The sequence below is a fragment of the Neofelis nebulosa genome, chromosome 8 (genome assembly GCF_028018385.1).
Source record: "Neofelis nebulosa isolate mNeoNeb1 chromosome 8, mNeoNeb1.pri, whole genome shotgun sequence".
Classification (NCBI taxonomy): domain Eukaryota; kingdom Metazoa; phylum Chordata; class Mammalia; order Carnivora; family Felidae; genus Neofelis; species Neofelis nebulosa.
The window spans coordinates 19,439,895-19,457,667 of NC_080789.1; the positions used below are offsets into that span (position 1 = coordinate 19,439,895).

The 17,773-nt window shown below is 39.7% G+C and overlaps 1 protein-coding gene across 7 annotated transcripts in view; it reads left to right on the top strand.

Moving 5' to 3' along the window:
• Positions 1–2,302: 2,302 nt before the first annotated feature.
• Positions 2,303–17,773, top strand: part of IGF1 (insulin like growth factor 1) — a 77,986-nt gene continuing 62,515 nt past the window's right edge. For 3 of the 7 annotated variants that reach the window (XM_058741593.1, XM_058741595.1, XM_058741591.1), the window contains exons 1-2: positions 3,561–3,677; positions 7,273–7,429. In XM_058741593.1, the coding sequence (XP_058597576.1) occupies positions 3,576–3,677; positions 7,273–7,429 (259 nt within the window). In that variant the 5' untranslated portion in view covers positions 3,561–3,575. Of the gene's footprint in view, positions 2,645–3,560; positions 3,678–4,465; positions 4,585–7,272; positions 7,430–17,773 lie in introns of those variants that run through there. The other 4 variants (XM_058741592.1, XM_058741596.1, XM_058741594.1 and 1 more) reach the window with 4 other exon arrangements.

The window sequence follows — 17,773 nt, forward strand, 5'->3', positions numbered from 1 at the left end:
CTGAAATTTCAGTTTTCTTTGATTGTGACATAAAAACTGGGACATAAATTAAAACCCAATTATCCTTTAAGGGTAATTGGGGTTATAAAACCAAGAGACTGTGAGTCAGTGTGTCGATATCGCAGGAGCACAGCGTCTGACGGAACAATATGTGTCCTGTGTCCCAAACAGCCTTTCACACGAAATGGTTGGGGATAAGGTGATCTGTGCACAATGCATATGCCGAGAGAGTACATCAGACTGGGTTACGGCCTTGGAGAAATGCAGTGAGCCTCTAGGACATCTTGGAAAGATTAAAATGTGCTAACACTGCAGTTGGAACGTCCTGGCCTTCACCTGTGAAGGTGTCCAGTGGTGGAGCAAGGCACTCAGCACTGAGACTCCAGCCAAGACCTGACTGCACGCTTGGAAAATGCAGTTCTTTCTACCTGGGAAATAGGTACAGCTGTTTGGCTCAATACAATCTATATCATCAATGTCCACGAAAAGGTGGGCTTTGTTTTTCACAAAGGGCATGATCCACAAAGGCTGCAGAAAGGATTTTTGGTAAATCATGTCATAAATTAAGTGCACAGAGAGGAGCTCATTAAAGGAAGATCTGAGTTATTCTTTAGGACAGGAATTGCCCACACACCCGCAGCTGCCTACCAGGCCACCTCCCGCTGATGTGTATTTGTATACACTCTTCAGGTCACATCAAATCCACTGAAACTTCACAACGTTGTACCCCAAACCCTCTCGTGACACATCCCTCATTCTGGATTTCCAAAGAGTTTCACTTCCCCATCTTTCTAGAGAATTTTTTACTCCCTTTCAGTGTGTACTATTTGTATTCTTACAAGAGCACATACCCGCCACATGACAGTGACATTTTCCTCTCTGGCTCTGCCACTCAGCTGAAAGCCCCGTGGGGGCCTTGACTGCAATGCATGCAGCTGGGCACATAGTAGACACTCACTAAATGATGCTGAATATAATGCACCATCCAAACAGCATGACTCCAGATTTCCAGTTTTTCTTTCTGGAAGGTAAACATTGCCACGAGTTATTAACTACACAGAAGACTTGACCAAACCCAACCCCCTTGCAAAACCAACCAGGTTTTCCTTTGAGGACACTCACCTCTGCAAACAAATTTCTGGCCACAGGACACCATAAGGGTCCAGACTAGGGTTTGGAGCAGACCTCTGTTTTAGTTGTTGCGTCAGAGCCATCGAGGCCCCTGAGAATCACGAGAGAGAAACACGAGGTCCAGGTTATTTCCACCAACCCGGGAAACCATCCCTGGATAGACATCTAGGGAAAGTGTTATGTCTGATCTGGGCTTTTGCAACCTTATTTCATAATCTACTTTCTTATCTACTATCTCACAAAACCAAAGAGCAATTGGTACAAACTGTATTGACAAAAGATCAGAACTTGATTCTCAATGGCAAAGGCAAGTATACATTATAAATAGCAAAACAGCTGGCTTGGACCATGTTGCCGGCCACTCATCCAGTTGAGGGATTTAAATGACATCATAACCCTTGAGAGGGTATTGCTAGCCAGCTGGTGTTATTTAGAATACACAAACATTGGAGAAAGAAAAACACACACACACACACACACACACACACACACACACACACACACAGGTTCAAGTTATGCAGAAAAACACGAACAATGGAAAAATAGTTTGCCCCTCAGGTGCCTTTCCCCTGGGGGGTTGATAGGAAGCCTAGCGGAGAAAGGAAGAAAAAAATTTTATTTTTTCAATTGGCTTTACAGCTCAGCAAAGTCTTTGCCCTGTTGTGGGCAAAAAGCATGAGACAGTGTCCTAAAGGGAGCCAATTGCAATGCTGCCTGCCCCTTTTCTAGGTTCTAGGAAATGAGATCATTCCCCTTGCTTGGCAACTAGGACAAGGGGTCACCCCAGTGCTATCTTCCAACCTAGTTTACCCTGGTCATTTCAGGGTTAAAATTATAGGGTTTGCTCGAGCTGGTTTTTTTCTTCATTTCTGTCTTTTAATTTTGCATTTGCTCTAGAATATAAAAACGTTTGCCCATCCTCCATCGTATGTTCCTTTAATACTGGTAAGGTGTATTAGCAGATGTGTCTCCCTGCCCAGCAGAAAGTTAATCAGAGAACAGATCCTTATTTTCTATGGCAGCATCAGTATTTTAATGTCTGCTAACCCTGTCACTAACACACATTCTTTTAAGGGAAAAAAATGCTTCTGTGCTCTAGTTTTAAAATGCAAAGGTATGATGTTATTTGTCACCATGCCCAAAAAAGTCCTTACTCGATAACTTTGCCAGAAGAGGGAGAGAGAGAGAAGGCAAATGTTCCCCCAGCTGTTTCCTGTCTACAGTGTCTGTGTTTTGTAGATAAATGTGAGGATTTTCTCTAAATCCCTCTTCTGTTTGCTAAATCTCACTGTCACTGCTAAATTCAGAGCAGATAGAGCCTGCGCAATGGAATAAAGTCCTCAAAATTGAAATGTGACATTGCTCTCAACATCTCCCATCTCTCTGGATTTCTTTTTGCCTCATTATTCCTGCTAAGCAATTCATTTCCAGACTTTGCACTTCAGAAGCAATGGGAAAAATCAGCAGTCTTCCAACCCAATTATTTAAGTGCTGCTTTTGTGATTTCTTGAAGGTAAATATTTCTTACTCTTTAAAGTCATTGGGGAATTTTCTTTAAATTGTGTACTGTTTGCTTCTGCCTAGAAATGTTATTCACTTTAGAATTTTCATTGTTTCGGAACTGGGAGTTATTTATAAATTGCTGAATATGCATTTCTGTGGGATCTGAAAAAATAGCTCCGGGAGATGGATGCCTTTGCACAGATATCTGTATGAGTAGAAACTATTGCAAGGTACTTGTGCTAAATCCTCCACTTCTGCAGGGCTTCAGTGGTGTCCTTATAGAAGATTCCTTTAAATCCTGTCTATGGTTAAAGACTGTAGAGCATGGATATGAACTTTTGGATTTTTTTTGCAGGTGCAGATGTTTTATTTTTAAGACCATGTTCGTGTGTGTGTGTGTGTGTGTGTGTGTGTGTGTGTGTAACTTGTCAGGACTGGACTTTTTATTACAAGGCACATACGAAGACTTATCTTTTAGATGATATTAAAGCTTTTAAATATGATCTTTGGAGCTAAGGTCCCAGAACTCTCTGCACTTATGCCCAGAGAGTCAAAGTTAGAGTTGAAGTTTAATTTGCTCTTCCGAAAAAGAACTCCTTGACAATTCTTGCTGACCTCGCATATTCGTATAATTTAAACAAATGCATACTGTATATACGGAGAGGGAAAACTTTCCAGCAACTGCATGTCTAAGTTTTCTCTTTTGAAGAGGACTATCATGGGCGAAGTTTGGACTTAGGGTTTCATGTTGTAACACTCTGATTTTATACTCGGTGTTGTAAAGTCTCTTTAGGTAAATTTGGCTGCTGTTGTTAATGCCAACTTCTCGTTTCCAATCACTGGCCCTAGTTCAAGTTTCCATTCTCAGCAAAATTATATCCTTCAAGACTTGTGTTTTTCCAATTTGCAAGCACTTTTAAGCCGCTGTCACTGGCTTCTCAATGCAATTGCCTAAGAGCTCAATTCATAAAACGTCCCTGCACTTAGTACAGCATTCATTCGCTGCTTTCAAATACTCCACCACTAGGACTTTTCTTAGTCAAGTAAGTGGCTTAGGAGTTAGGGATACGGCTTTGTCAGGCACCTGATTCTGCTACCCTCAAGATACAAAGCCACATGATGGGTACTTTGCTTTTAAAAGAAATGAAGTCTCTCTATATGTATATGCATGTATGTGTGTGTGTGCGTATATATATATATATATATATAGATATAGATATAGATATATATATATATACATACACGTATATATATCCATATATATGTGTGTGTATATATATGTGTGGATAGATAGATAGATAGATAGATAGATAGATAGGTAGATCAGGCGATCTTACAGCTAGGGTTTTTGTCTCCCTACTTAGATATTCATAAAAGAGGTTGTTGAGTGTTATTCTGCATTAATTACAAGTTTAGAAAACTGTCTCCAGATGAACTTTTCAGAAGTAAAGCTAGCAATAAGTTATTGCTTTCCCCCCATTCCTGGAGCAGTAAGTGGTTTGAGGAAGCCGTGTGATCCTTCAAACATAATTCAGTAAGTAAAGGTGTCCTGCCTAGAGGCAGCATTCACAACTTGATTGTACTGAGTCTCAAGATATTTGCAAGTGTTTGAGTCAGAGGGAAGAGGGTAAGGCAGAAGACTGGAGCTTGGGTCACTGTTCAGGGTGGCTACAATAGGCACACAATGGAAATTGGTGCCTTGATTGGGAGGAAAAGATTGACTCAAATCCCAGCTGTGCAATTTGTTCATTGTTTGAATGGACAAAAGGCAGTTTACCCAGGCTAATAGCATACCTGCCTGGGTGTCCAAATGTAACTAGATGCTTTCACAAGCCCCACCCACAAAGCAGCACATGTTTTTAAGTCCTGTTTTCTATTCACATCAGCCTCATAATACCCACCCTGACCTGCTGTAAAAGATCTGGAAAAACAAAAATGGTTACACCTACAGTGAGTATTTTCTTATGACTATTGCCCTGAAATTTTGCTGGGCATTTTCGTTGTAGCCCAGACATCTGGAATCAATTGATATTCCATTTATTTAAGATAAAAAGAAAGGTCTTTTAAATTTTGAAAATGTGAATGATTTTTGAGAAACAATGTTCTGATGTTTTTCCCCTTTTTTTCTCTCCTTCTCTTTCTGGTTCTTCTTTCCTTTCTCTCTGTATCTTTCCTTTCTCTGTTTCTTTTGTGTTTGGCAAAATAAAAGACCAAGAAAAGGATGAACATATGGGGCCACTTGTTTCAAACTTTTAACTCCTAAGCGAGTTTGTTATTGTTTTCTTTTAGGGGAACATGATGTGATAAAATTCTCTGGTTCTCTGTGGGTGTACTGGACTGTTCTCTGAACTAAAGGAAAATGCAGTAGAGGTTCTATCCTGTCCTAGAGATAAAAGTGCTGATATTTATCTAACAATATAACTCAGCAAAAAAGAAAAGGAAAAAGAAAAATCTATATAAAATCAATCTCAAATTCTTAAATGTTAGTGATCTATAGGTATTGTTGGGGTTATATGTGCCATACCAGAAATAACTATGGAAAATACAGTTTTGACATCTCCCGAAGTTCTCAATTCACTAAGGCTACCTCTTTCCCTGGATTTCACAAAAACTAAAGAACTTCAAGGCATCTACAGTTGCAGGTGCTTGGCCCTCGGCATTACTATAAACTCAACAAAGAAGGGAGAGATGGAGAAGTGAGACAGGTAGACTAGCATACATTCTAAAAATGGCCCATTGCCAGAGTGTGGGGTATGTTCTGTAAGATCAGTTTGGAGTTTGCTCTTTTGAAAAACGCAGTGAAGTCCAGTTGGGTTGGAATTGTTGAGATTTCCACTGGAAGTATTGAAGGGGAAAGCCCCCACCAATTATTTTATAACTAAGACCAATGCAGATTGGCTGATGACCTGTGCCCAGCAGTCCTGGTGGCTTTGGCTATGTGGTGGCAGAGGGCTTCCAGGCAGAGATCCTCCTGAGAAAATGGAAGAGATGTTCAGTTGGGTGTTTACCTTCTCTTCTATTTTACGGTCATTATTTATGATGATCTGCAAACAGAGGGCACTTTTCATCTTAAACTATTTTACAAGCATTAACTAAATATTTACGTTGTGTTAACAAGAGTCAGGGGTTTAAGGTTTTTTCCCAATTTCTGAGCTGAAGGTCTGGCCACAAAAATGGAAATCTTAATTAGAATGATGGAATAAAGTCTGCCACTGATGTAGAGAGCCATTAAGTTGAGAGTTAGGAGGGCAAGGAGGACAAATGATGGAGTCTGTTTCTCCAAAAGGGATGGGGTTGAATGGACCGGCCTCTACTGTGAGGTTCAGAAAAGCCTCTTTTTATAATGATCACTTCCAGCGTAACTCCTTGACCCTTTTGACAGGGTCCCTCGCTTACATCCTGTCAGTGACTCATCCAAGGCCACTGAAAGTAAATGCATCTGAAAGAGATGAAGCTACTTGCCTTGGGAGTCTTCCTGGAAGAAACCACATCTTTGTGCCACAAGTAGCAATGTGGGAAAGTTAGTGATCACTACTACTCTGAGAGTGGATGGAGCCTTGAGCCACAGAAATCTTGCTTTAGGCAAGGCTGCCATTTGGCTTCTATTATTGGCTAAATAAGTCAACCAGGGGTCCCTTGGTATATTTTGCTGTAAAATGGATACAGTGACACATAAGTCCCTCCGAGACATGAAGTCACAATTCCTGTGACCAAAAAAAAAAAAAAAAAAAAAAAAGGAAGTCTTTTGCAGGTTTTGAGCTTAATGCCCTGTTCTTGAAAGGCAATATCTACACATACGTTGATTTGATAGTGCACTTGACACAGAAGGCATTAGAATACAGAAGGTGAAGGGTCTACTTAGCATGAGCCAATTTCATTCCTAAATCCTCATATTTCTCCAGTTTCTGTTCATATTTTCACTTCCACTTGTGGTTGTGTTAACTACTGATATTCTCTAGGTAAAAAGTTTCTCTCTTTGTGCTTCTCTCTGTCTCTGTTTCTCTCTTTCTCTCTCTCATTAAGTGAAAAATTAAAAAAAAACCCACCCTATAACGACATACAGTATTTTCACAAGTCCTTTTTTATCCACAGTAAATTCTTTTTAATAAGTAGCTGGAGAATGATGTTCTAGTTAACTTAATATTCTGGTCCATAACGACTGCATATGTCATCTTTGAATGCCAATCTTTAGAGAATTTAAATTAATAAAACGTATTTGGCCCCAAATCTGGACTGAGCATAGTTTAACCTTTGAAAATTCAGAAGGTTTACCAGGATCTCTGAGTGGTGTGGGATTCTACTGCAATAATAGCATTTTTCATTTACATAGTAAATGTTTCTAGATGTTTTATCTCATTGAATTGTAATAGGAATCTGTAAAGAAGGGGTTCGAAAAAAGTCCACAGTGGCAAGGGGATTAAACACAGGTTGTTTGATGCCAAGACATGATCCGTCCACACCACCCTATGGTCTGCCATGCACTCTGATGCACTTTTGTGCAGGGTAGTTCGGACTAATGGCAGTAACAGAATGTGTGTGTGAGGGGAGGGGCAGGGGGGCAATGTACCTTTGCCTCACCCACACTGCCCTTGCAAGGACCAGGGAGGAAACATGACCATTCTTCTGTGTTTTTGGCAGGTAAAGATGCACATCATGTCCCCCTCTCATCTCTTCTATCTGGGCCTGTGCTTGCTCACCTTCACCAGCTCTGCCACAGCTGGACCAGAGACGCTCTGTGGGGCTGAGTTGGTGGACGCTCTTCAGTTCGTGTGTGGAGACAGGGGTTTTTATTTCAGTAAGTAGCCCTCCCTCTCACTGCTCTGTGGATTTACAACCGCAGGGAGTGTGTGAATAACTGAATGACTGCCCGTGGCTGGCAGCCATCCTCAGCCTCTGAGATTCTTCACCTTAAAGTAAGCCTAGTGTTTCAACGGGGCTGTGGCAGGTTTTGCAGATTTAGGATGGAATTTTCCTCCTTAGCAGTTTGTCTTTTAACTACTTCCTGCTGAGAGCTTTCCCAAATCTATTGTGCTCTACCCTCACTATTCCTTTCCTTTCAGTGAAAGGATGGGACAAGATGGAGCCTAGAGGATTGCGGTTTTTTTGTCTCAAGATCTGTGGGTGCACATATAAACATATGGAGACAAGTGCTAGGTAATTTGGAGTAAAATAGTAAGGGGGACTTGGAGAAAGAATTAAGGGGGGCACATCCCAGATGTCTCCACGCAATATGAAATCACCAGGAACAGAAGGTGAACTTCACTCAAAGGCACATTTGCAAATACACAGACAGTCTCTAAATGCAAACTCAAATGCCATATTAATTTGTCCTCTGTGCAAATTGACCTTGATTTTTTTGGTTATTGCCTTCCTTTGACTTAGCTTTTCTCTGGGACTCTCCATCTGGAAAAGGGTTTCTGACAAGTGTGGGGTTACTTATCCCATAAGTAGATCTCAGGTGATTAAAATGTTGACAGTCAATAAAAAATAGACAGCCAACTCAATGTTTCCAAATAATAAACACAAATATAACTCAATGTTGCCTGGGGGAACTGACCACTTAAAGAATCTACCTCAGAGGTACCTATCAAATTGTACATTATAGGACAGTGAAAGATTTAAAGCCAATTGCTCATTCTATATAATTGTTTGGAATTTTAGAGAGTTCCAGGAAACTGATGTTCAGGTCCTCAGTGAGCATGAATCATTCTTAGAGGTTCATTATCACTCGAGTGTAGACAGCTTACCTCAGTTGCCCATTAAGCTTTGAATAGCTCCTCTGATGACTCACAGACTTCAAGTCTCTCTCATCTTCTTCCTGGGGAAGGTGGCGTGTGTGTGTGTGTGTGTGTGTGTGTGTGTGTGTGTGTGTGTGACAGAGAGAGAGAGAGAGAGACAGACTAGGGGAAGGGTCCTGAATATAGCAGTCTGTGATGAGTCGGGGAGATGGGAAAGGAGAGGCTGGTGGAGGACTGATGGGTACTCATCACAGATTTGGCAACAAATAGTCTTTAAACAACTACTAACAGAGAATGAGAGGTGCTTTCTATACTTGAATGAGTAAATTCCCCCTCTCTGTTTCCAGCTAATGCTTCAATAGAGTGAATTCAGGTATTTTTCTCCCAACAAAGCAATTCTATCTGGTTCTCTGTTGTAGTGCAGATGAATGAGTTCATTGGGTGGGTAATTTTAAAATAGCAGACCTGTTTTACCTTTGAAATATCCAGTGAAAGGCAAATGTGTTACATCAACATCACCCAATGGTGGGTTGTCATTACTCTTTATTTTGCTGCTACTGATCCACATATAAAAAATGAATAAGTAATTCCACTTATTATGCTCAAGAGATTTTTCCCCTTGATAATCCATTTGCAAAATTTCCTTTGATCCAAGGATCCAGGTGATTGCCAAGCCCACAATTGTCTTCTGTTATGTGCTAAGCTGAATTGTCTTGTTTGACATGATGTGCTGCAGGATTCCCATGCACAGTGCATGGAAACTGGATCATTCTGTGCCTATGATGTTTGAATTAGATGATGAAAAATGGGAACAGAAATAGTGATTTGGTCCCACATAATCATATAATACTGATACATGTGCACACAGACAGTTAAGAGTATGGGACAACTAAGATGGAAACCAATTTCAAGCCACTGAAAAGGTTCTTTTATTGTTACTACAATGATCAAATTTTAGCAGATGTTTTTAAACTCCATTTTAATAACTTGAAAGGGAAAGTTTATATATAGGCACTCTATATGTTTGAAGTATAACTTTGGATAGAAAGTGGTTTCATAAATTGTGATTATTGTCAGCATTGCCATTGAGACTCTATGTTTCATAAATTCTGCCTAATAGAATTCTATGACTTACATAAATTTTTTGTCTGACACAGAACCTCATGAACAAAAGTATTCTTGTTAACTTTCTAGTCAACTGGACAATCTCTTTTGCCAAAGAGAAGTTAGCTTTAATTCAAAACATTGATGGAGCATGTGCTATATGTGAGATACTGTACTAGGCATGAATAAGATGCCTAGAAATGAATGAGAGATTGACTTGGCTTTCAAGAAACTCATAGTCTGATCAGGATGTTTCAAAACTGCATGTAACTATTATCAAATGTCATATGAGAAACACAATCATAGAAGGATAGATTATAGTCCTTTATGCTTTTCCTGAAGATTTTGTCCCATTTGAAATCACCTAGCCATGATCTACCCTCTCAATGGGCTTCTTGATGCCAAAGACTATATTTATTTACCATTGAATCCTAGTATCTAGCCCTATGCCTGGCTGATATAGTAAAGGCTCGTATTTGATTATTGAACTGACAAGCTTGAATTGAATTTAATTGAATCCAATTGAATGGAATGGAATTACTTATTTGGGATCTCAGTCTTCAGAACCTTAAAGAATTAGGTTTGTCAAGTACTTTGGACAATTTATACCTCCTATATATCTAGCTATTGGATAAAACTATTTTTCTTTTATTCAACTGAATACAGTGTATACTAACAATGTCTTAGAGACTGCATTCTGGTCATCCCCAAGCTACACTGATGGTCTGGTTTGTGTCTAAGCCAATTATTCTAACAGGCATTAACTGTTGTCAACAAATTTTATTGAGTTTCCTTTTTGTCCGCTGAGATTTAGTGTGTGTAGAAGTCAGCTTTAAGCATTTACAGTCTTTGAGATACTTTTTAGAGGAAATCAGTCTTCCCCACCTCTATCCCCTGTCAATTGACTCTTATCATTGTTTTTATCCTTATTTTCAAAGTTTTACTGTGGCTGTGCTTTTTATTTTAAGCTGTGTCAAATCCATTTTGAAAGTATAGTTTTGTTGTTCTTGTTATTTTTTAATAGTGGAAGGCAGTTTCTGATCTTAGTTTGAAATTCAAACATCTAAAAGAAAATTGCCTCCATATTTATCTTTTTGCTTGGCCCGAATGTTTAACAAGGGGAATTTTCTCAACCTATTAGAAAAGAACAGTTCTGAATATAAAAAAAGTTTTTAATGTTGACTTTGTATTGACTGACCCAGTGTGTGAATGAGCTCATCTTTGTCTACAAGCACAAGTTCCACTACAGCACAGTGGAAGCATCCTTCCAGATTATCTGTTTTGTGAATATTTTCCCAGCATAAGTGGAACAGTTCCTCTATAATTAATGCAGCTTCCCCAGACATTTTATGAAATGAAAGTTCCAATGAACAGCTAATTACTAATTCTTCCCTATGTATCATAGTAAGAGAAGGTATCAGCCAGTCTTGTGCTCTCACCGTCCTATGAGGAAAATGGTAGCATAATGAAGTGGCACGTTGGGAAAGAGCTAGCTATTATCTTGCCAGATTGATGGAGCCCTCATAGAGGAGGGCTTGTTATAACCTCATTTTGCATGAAACATAGCAAGAGGAAAAGAGCTTCAACTGAAATAGAAGTTAAGCTTGCCATAGATATAATTTTTTGACAGTCATGGTGATTAACCATTTTAACATGTACTTTAGGGGCTCGTGGAATTTCTCTCTTTGGAGATACTTAAAAAATTGACAGACAACCAACTATCTTGGATGGTTTCAATTAAGAGCAACCAAAAGGAAGCAAGTTTCGGGGGTCCTTTTTAGTTTTAAGAGTCTATAAACAGTCCCTTAAATAAACTGTATATGCTTTACCTCGGCAGTCTGGGAAAAAGGAGAAGTAAATCAATTAGAAAAAAAGTTGGATACCCTTTCAGCTATTCCAGATTTATGGCTTTTGTAAAACATACTTCCAATGCATAGTTATTAAGAACGGGTCTGAATAAACTAAAGGCATTCTTCATGTATTAAAACATACTGCTTTAAGTGAAACTTTGCAATGAATTTCATTGTTATTGATTGCAACAACCTTCCTAGATCTAGGTATTATTATTAACTCAGGCTTCTTTCATTTGAAATATAGTGCTCAGAAAACTGCTCCCAGACCTGTCATTCATTAGCTGTATGACTTTGGCAAGCATTTAAACTTCCTGGGTCAAAATGTCCTTGTCTATAAAACAAGGGGATTTTGTTAAAGCAAATGACTTCTTCTAACTTTAATGGACTCATAGTCCAGATTGTAATTATCAAGGATTGGGTGCTATTCAAGAAAGGAGAACCTTGGATTTAAGTAGTGGCCAAAGAACATTTAGTGTCCTTTATCTTCTCTACAGAGTTTCTGTTTGCTCCTAAAGATAGGCGATTCCACCTACTTAATGAAAGAGTAGCCAGCTTCTTTTGTTTTGTTTTGTTTTGTTTTGTTTTGTTTTGTTTTGTTTTGTTTTAAGGTGAGCTTCAACCCCTCAGGGATGGAATAAAAGCTCAGACATGACCAAATACATGAGGGTCATCTGGCCAAAGGAGCACACACCTCATGAAAGCAGATAGCCATCTTTCTTTGCAAGGAAGGACTAGCTCACAGGTCTCATCTTCACATATTCTTACTCTCTTGAATGTGAGAACAAGTGAGTAGGTCAGTTTTAAGTTGCACTTGATTACAATTGAGGGGACAATAAGAATCTATAGGCTTCTAAACCTTGACCAGCCACCTTTTGCCAGCCTATTGATACTGTCTTTCCAACTAAAGAAGGAAGTGTATAGTTTGGGGCATTCAAAGATACATACTATTAGCATTGCTTTGAGTGGGGCTGGGTTTGGGCTACACCATTTGTATTCCTTGTTTTGGTACCCCTTGGACTGCCAGTCATGCATTTGTATGACAGCTGGTCAAAGTTAAGGGTACACTCACTGGCTGTGGAAAAGCTTTTCAAAGAGAAAAGCTTTGAAATTAATTGGCACATGTGGGGTTTGACCTATGGCCCTGGCCTCATTAGCACCACTAAACTAATAAGTCACAGGTATTCTTAAAGAAAAGCAAAGAGTTTTTACATTGACCTGAAGTGCTTGCTACTACTCTAAATATGCCCAAGAGGACCAGTCTATGCAACCAAAGGACCACTTAAAAAGTGATAGTATCTATGCAAAATAAGAAACTAATTTGCATTTTTCTGACATTTTCAATGTTCTTTGGGTTTATCTTCCTGATGGAGAATTATGGGAAACAGAAAAGTGAAGGGTTCGAGACTAAGATCCTGGTCTCTATTGACAAAAATTTAGAGTTTGAATTCTAATTTACTTGGTGTGTGGCCCTGAGCAAGCTACTTAACATCTGTTCCTCAATTTCCTCATCTGTAAAATGGGGGCCTACCTCATAGAAGTAGTGTTAGGATTAAATGAGTTAATGTATTAGAACATATTGACTTAGAATACTGCCTGGCACATAGTAAGCACATCCATATGTTAGCAATTATATTTATTTATTCTTTTCTGGGATCTGTTGCAGAGTCTATTGCAAAGGTTGAGGAATCTGCACAGCCCAATAAGTTATACACTCATTTTCTCTCCTTAGGGACAACTGATAACACCTGTTATTAGTAATAATTGGTATATAGCAGTATCAGTAACAAGAAGAATGTCTTGTGTTTGAATAGTACATTTACTTTTTCAAAATTCAGTTGCATGAGTTTTCTCACTTTGTTTGGTTTTACCCCTGGAATGCAAGACTTATGGCTTCACTGAATAAATGAGAAACATAAGACACTGAGACTTTGTGACTTACCTCACTGGCTGGATCCAGAACCAAAGCTAAGGTCTCTTGTCTCCAAGAAGCATATTCATTTGGCCATTTACATTGTTTAGAGGCCCAACGTGTGATAGCATAGGGAGATGCTTCCAAAAATCCCAGTCCTCTTCCGAGAGATAAGGAGCAGAAACCCCTGGGTAACCAAATTGATTCTGAAAACTTCTTTGGAAGGAGGCATGAGGGAGATATTCATGTGATAACCCTACAGTTTCTCTTGTAGGAAAAATTAGGAAATACTAGTAGAATTTCCTCAGGGTGCACAACAAAATCTTTGATTGGAGGCTACTGCTGTTCAAGAGCCTTCAGAGACTGGACCCCATTCAGACAGAACACTGCAGCTCACCTGTGAGCACCAGGATATGTAGTATGATCTGCGTGGGGGGGAGGGGGACATCTCCTCTGGCCAACTTCAAGTTCTCTTCATTCTCTTCCAGCAAACTTCAGGTGCCTCATTTCTTGCAGCTGTTAGTTCTGTTGCTTTTTCTCAAAGACTGGTTGAAGAAGGGCTGTTTATTTGGACCAGAAATCTTTCTCTGGGGATTATGAGAGAGATGTGGTAAAGGAGAGGTGGTCACAAGGTTCCATAATCCAGATAGTGTGCCAGGCAGGAAGAGGCTTCTCCAATTTGGCCATGGAAGGAGTTATGAGAGCAGGTTTGGGTTTGGATGAAAGGCTTCCACCTGTGCAGGTATCACTCAACCAGCTTTTTGAAGACCATTGGTTTTGGATGTCTCGTATCTTAAGTGGCTGGTAGGTTAGGCATTTTAGATCCAGAAGAGAGTTTTGGCATTCTTCAAATTCCTTGGGCCTCCATATACCTTGTCCAGACATCATGTTCCATGCCAGCATTCCTCAGGGCCTCTGTTAAGAGATGACTATCCCTCTAGCAACCTTCCTTCCCATTTCACAGCCTGTAACAAAGAATCCGACACACTGAAAACAGGCACAAGATCTCTCTCAAGTACATTTTTCATTGTTCTCAATAATGGACTACAAAGCCTTTGCTCTTTTATGCAGCCAGACGTCTTTGACAACCATGGTGGCAAAAAATCATTTTTGCACTAAGCTGCTGCTCTGGCAAAGTTCCATCCTACACCTCTCTGTGAAACATCAGCAAGCTCTTACATCACAAAGAATTACTTTTGGTTGCCTGGAAAGTTCAAATCCTCAGGCCTTATTAGCTGTTAGACTAAGAAGATGACAACACAGCATTTTGTTTGTCTTTATCTACATGTGAGATCATGTTTAAAACAGCAAAGAGCTGTTATTTGACATGCAATTCCTGAACCGTAGTAAGTTGTATGCCTATTTAATGCATTGTTTAGTCTCACATTGGCTAAAGCCACTTAAAGAAGCACTTGGCAAGCTCTGGCTTTTCATTCTTGGCATAGCTGCCCCTCTTACTTTTTCACTGAACCTTAAATACCAAGAAAAACCCTTCACTTACTTTATATCTGGCATATTGCTTTATGCAGTTGGCCAGAACTTTTGCATGTGGCCCTCTGCATTTGTCCTAAGGTAATTAATGGCTTTGCAATATTTGATCAGCAGCGGTACGGATACAAAGAGAAATTGTGCAACCAGTAGAGACCACACAGTCTTTTAAATTAAAACCTTTTGCATTTAATGCTCAGGCATACTACAGGATAATGGTTTCCATGCCAAAAAAAAAGGGGGGGGGGCATGGGGACGCCCCTGGGAAGACATGCAAAAAACTGATTATTGATTAAGCATACATCTCTCTAATATCTCCCTCTTAAAACTACCTGATTGTTCAAAGGAAGTAAAATTAAAGACTGCTACAAGCTTGGAAAGCCTTGAAAAATAGTCAAACATCAAGAATGAAATCCAGAGAGGGGTGCCTGGGTGGCTTAATCAGTTGAGTGTCTGACTTCGGCTCAGGTCATGATCTTGTAGTTCATGAGTTCCAGCCCCACATCAGTCTCTGTGCTGACAGCTCAGAGCCTGGAGCCTGCCTTGGATTTTCTCTCTCTCTCTCTCTCTCTCTCTCTCTCTCTCTCTCTCTCTCTCTCAAAAATGAATAAATATTTAAAAAAGAGATTTAAACTCAGAGAGAAGTGATGTGTCCAAGGTCACACTGTTAATTAGTGACAGAAATAGAAAAAGATACTGTTGATTCTGTTTTCTGATTCTAATGCAGTGTTTGGCCTTTAGAAGCAATGAACCATGCCTATATCAAAATTACCTGGTAAATTAAAATGGCCAGGAGGGGCCTCCAATCAAGCTCACCCAAATGAACGTAGATCTTTGTGGCTCTCATTCCAACAAACTCACCTGAAAGTTAACACTTTTGTTCCCTTGCTGTAGAAATTTTCACAAACTAAAATAATTCCCTGCCTGTTTCTTATACATTACACAAAACCTGCAGATGCTTTGGGCATTCCACTCCACTTAAGGTCATAATTTAGACTATTATTGTATATTATATTATTCTGACTCTTTGGTCACTCTCTCCAATGTCAACTTGGGTAGAACTGCCTTGGAATGACTTAGCAAAGCTGTGCTCCTGGAAAATCTGAAACAGTCTGACGAGTTGTTGGATCAGCTTTTTTTTCTGGAGATTTCTCTGACGGCCCTAGGCCAAAAGAAATTTACACCTGATTTTTTTGCAGACTTCCAAGCAAATACTCTATGAATCTCTTCAGACTTTCTTCTTTCATCTGTGGTCTTTATGAGGTACTAAAAAGGCTGTTGAAGGGGTCTTTTTAAACTTTGAAATTTTGTTAGTCATAGACTCAATTCTGTGAATATTGCTGGGAAGATCGTACTACCTCTGTGCCATTTACCCTGGTGAAATGGTCTTTCATCAGAAGCAAGTGATTAAGAAAGTCCACACTGAGCCAACCCACAAGCAGCCAACTCCTGATAATCTATGATACTGGGGAAAGGAGCACCAAGAGTTAGAATTCTGGATTAAACTGATTTGAGGACACTGTAGATTTTGGCTTCCTTTCTCGCTGCCCCCTGCCCCAGCTCCTTTGTGAGACCAAGTGGCCTGTTTTTAAATCCTACTTCATTCTCATACTCCCCACTTGCCTCCGTGAGCAGTGCCATTGGCAAGAGAATTTCTCAACCTAAGCACTATTGACATTTTGAGCCAGATATTTTTTTTTGTTGGAGGAGGAGGGCTGTTCTGTGCATTGTGAATGTTTAGCACCACACATGGCTCCTACCTTCTGGATGCCAGTGTCCTTCCTCCCAGTCGTGACAATCAAAATATCTCCAGACATTGCCAGATGTCTCCGGCGGCGGGCCGGGGGTGAGGGGTAGTGTGGAATCACCCCTAGTTGAGCACTACTAGACTAGAGGTTTCCAGAAGAGAAGCAGTTCGAGAGATGAGAAAGCCATTAGTGAAACTAACATAGAAAGTAATTGTCAGTCACTGGTTAATCAGAAGTCTATGTTCCATTACCCAGAGTAACAATGAGAAGACTCATTGTGGTTTCAAAAGTCTTTCCCTGAAAATAAAAAGCTCTTCCTATAGACTATCTAGAAGGTATTTGTAGGTGCTCCTTCTTGTCTTATAGCTGTGAAATTCATTTATTTTAGTAACGCAGCAAAGGAAGGCAGAAATGGTGTAAAGCAAAACTTTGTGCTTCGAAGTATGATTATGACCACCTGGAGCAAAAGATAACTAGACAAGCTAGTTATCTTTGACCTCAATATTTATGGCCATTCCCTTCTTAGTCATATAACAAATAAGCTGTCAATGTCCCACAGTTGAAAAGGCCTGGTTCAGATATGGTGGCCATGATTTTTCTCTTCCCTTCTTGTGTCTTTCCTATCTGAATATCATCAGAGGCATTTTATTGCCAAGAAACAGCCCCAGCAGAAAACAGAAAGAGAAGACACTGGAAATCAGAAGTTCCACATTTGGGCCTCACCCAGCTCCCCTACTTAACAGCATTTCTCCCCTTTGGAGCAGTTAGTTAATATCCTTGCGTCTTACATTCCTCATTAGTAAAGTGGGAATTAAAATATTATACCTCAGAGTTCTTTTGAGGCTCAACTATAGAAGGGTTTGGAAAACCTAAGGGGTCATCCAAACATGTTGCTATAATTGAATGAATTAAATGCTTTGCCTTGTCCCTCTAATCACCACCACAAATTAGTTTAGTGGTTCAACTTCAATTATTAATGACATTGACCCATTAGTTCAATTGTTCTGCAATAATTATAATCTAGACAAGTTAATTTGGCAGTGTATCACCTCAACCTTATTAATTAGAAAGAAAAGTATGTTGGTATCTTCTGTTCACTTCTATATCACTTTACATTTAGACCACCCAAGAGTTAATTAATGTATTTTCAGAATGCTCACCCAGTATTACTGTTATGTCCTCATTGCAGGGAACAGGAAAGAGACAGAGCCTATCACTTTACCACACTAAGCTTGCTTAAAAAGTCTGTCTCCACAAGGTGGTTTTGTAGGCACTGAGGTATCACATGTAGGCAAGAGA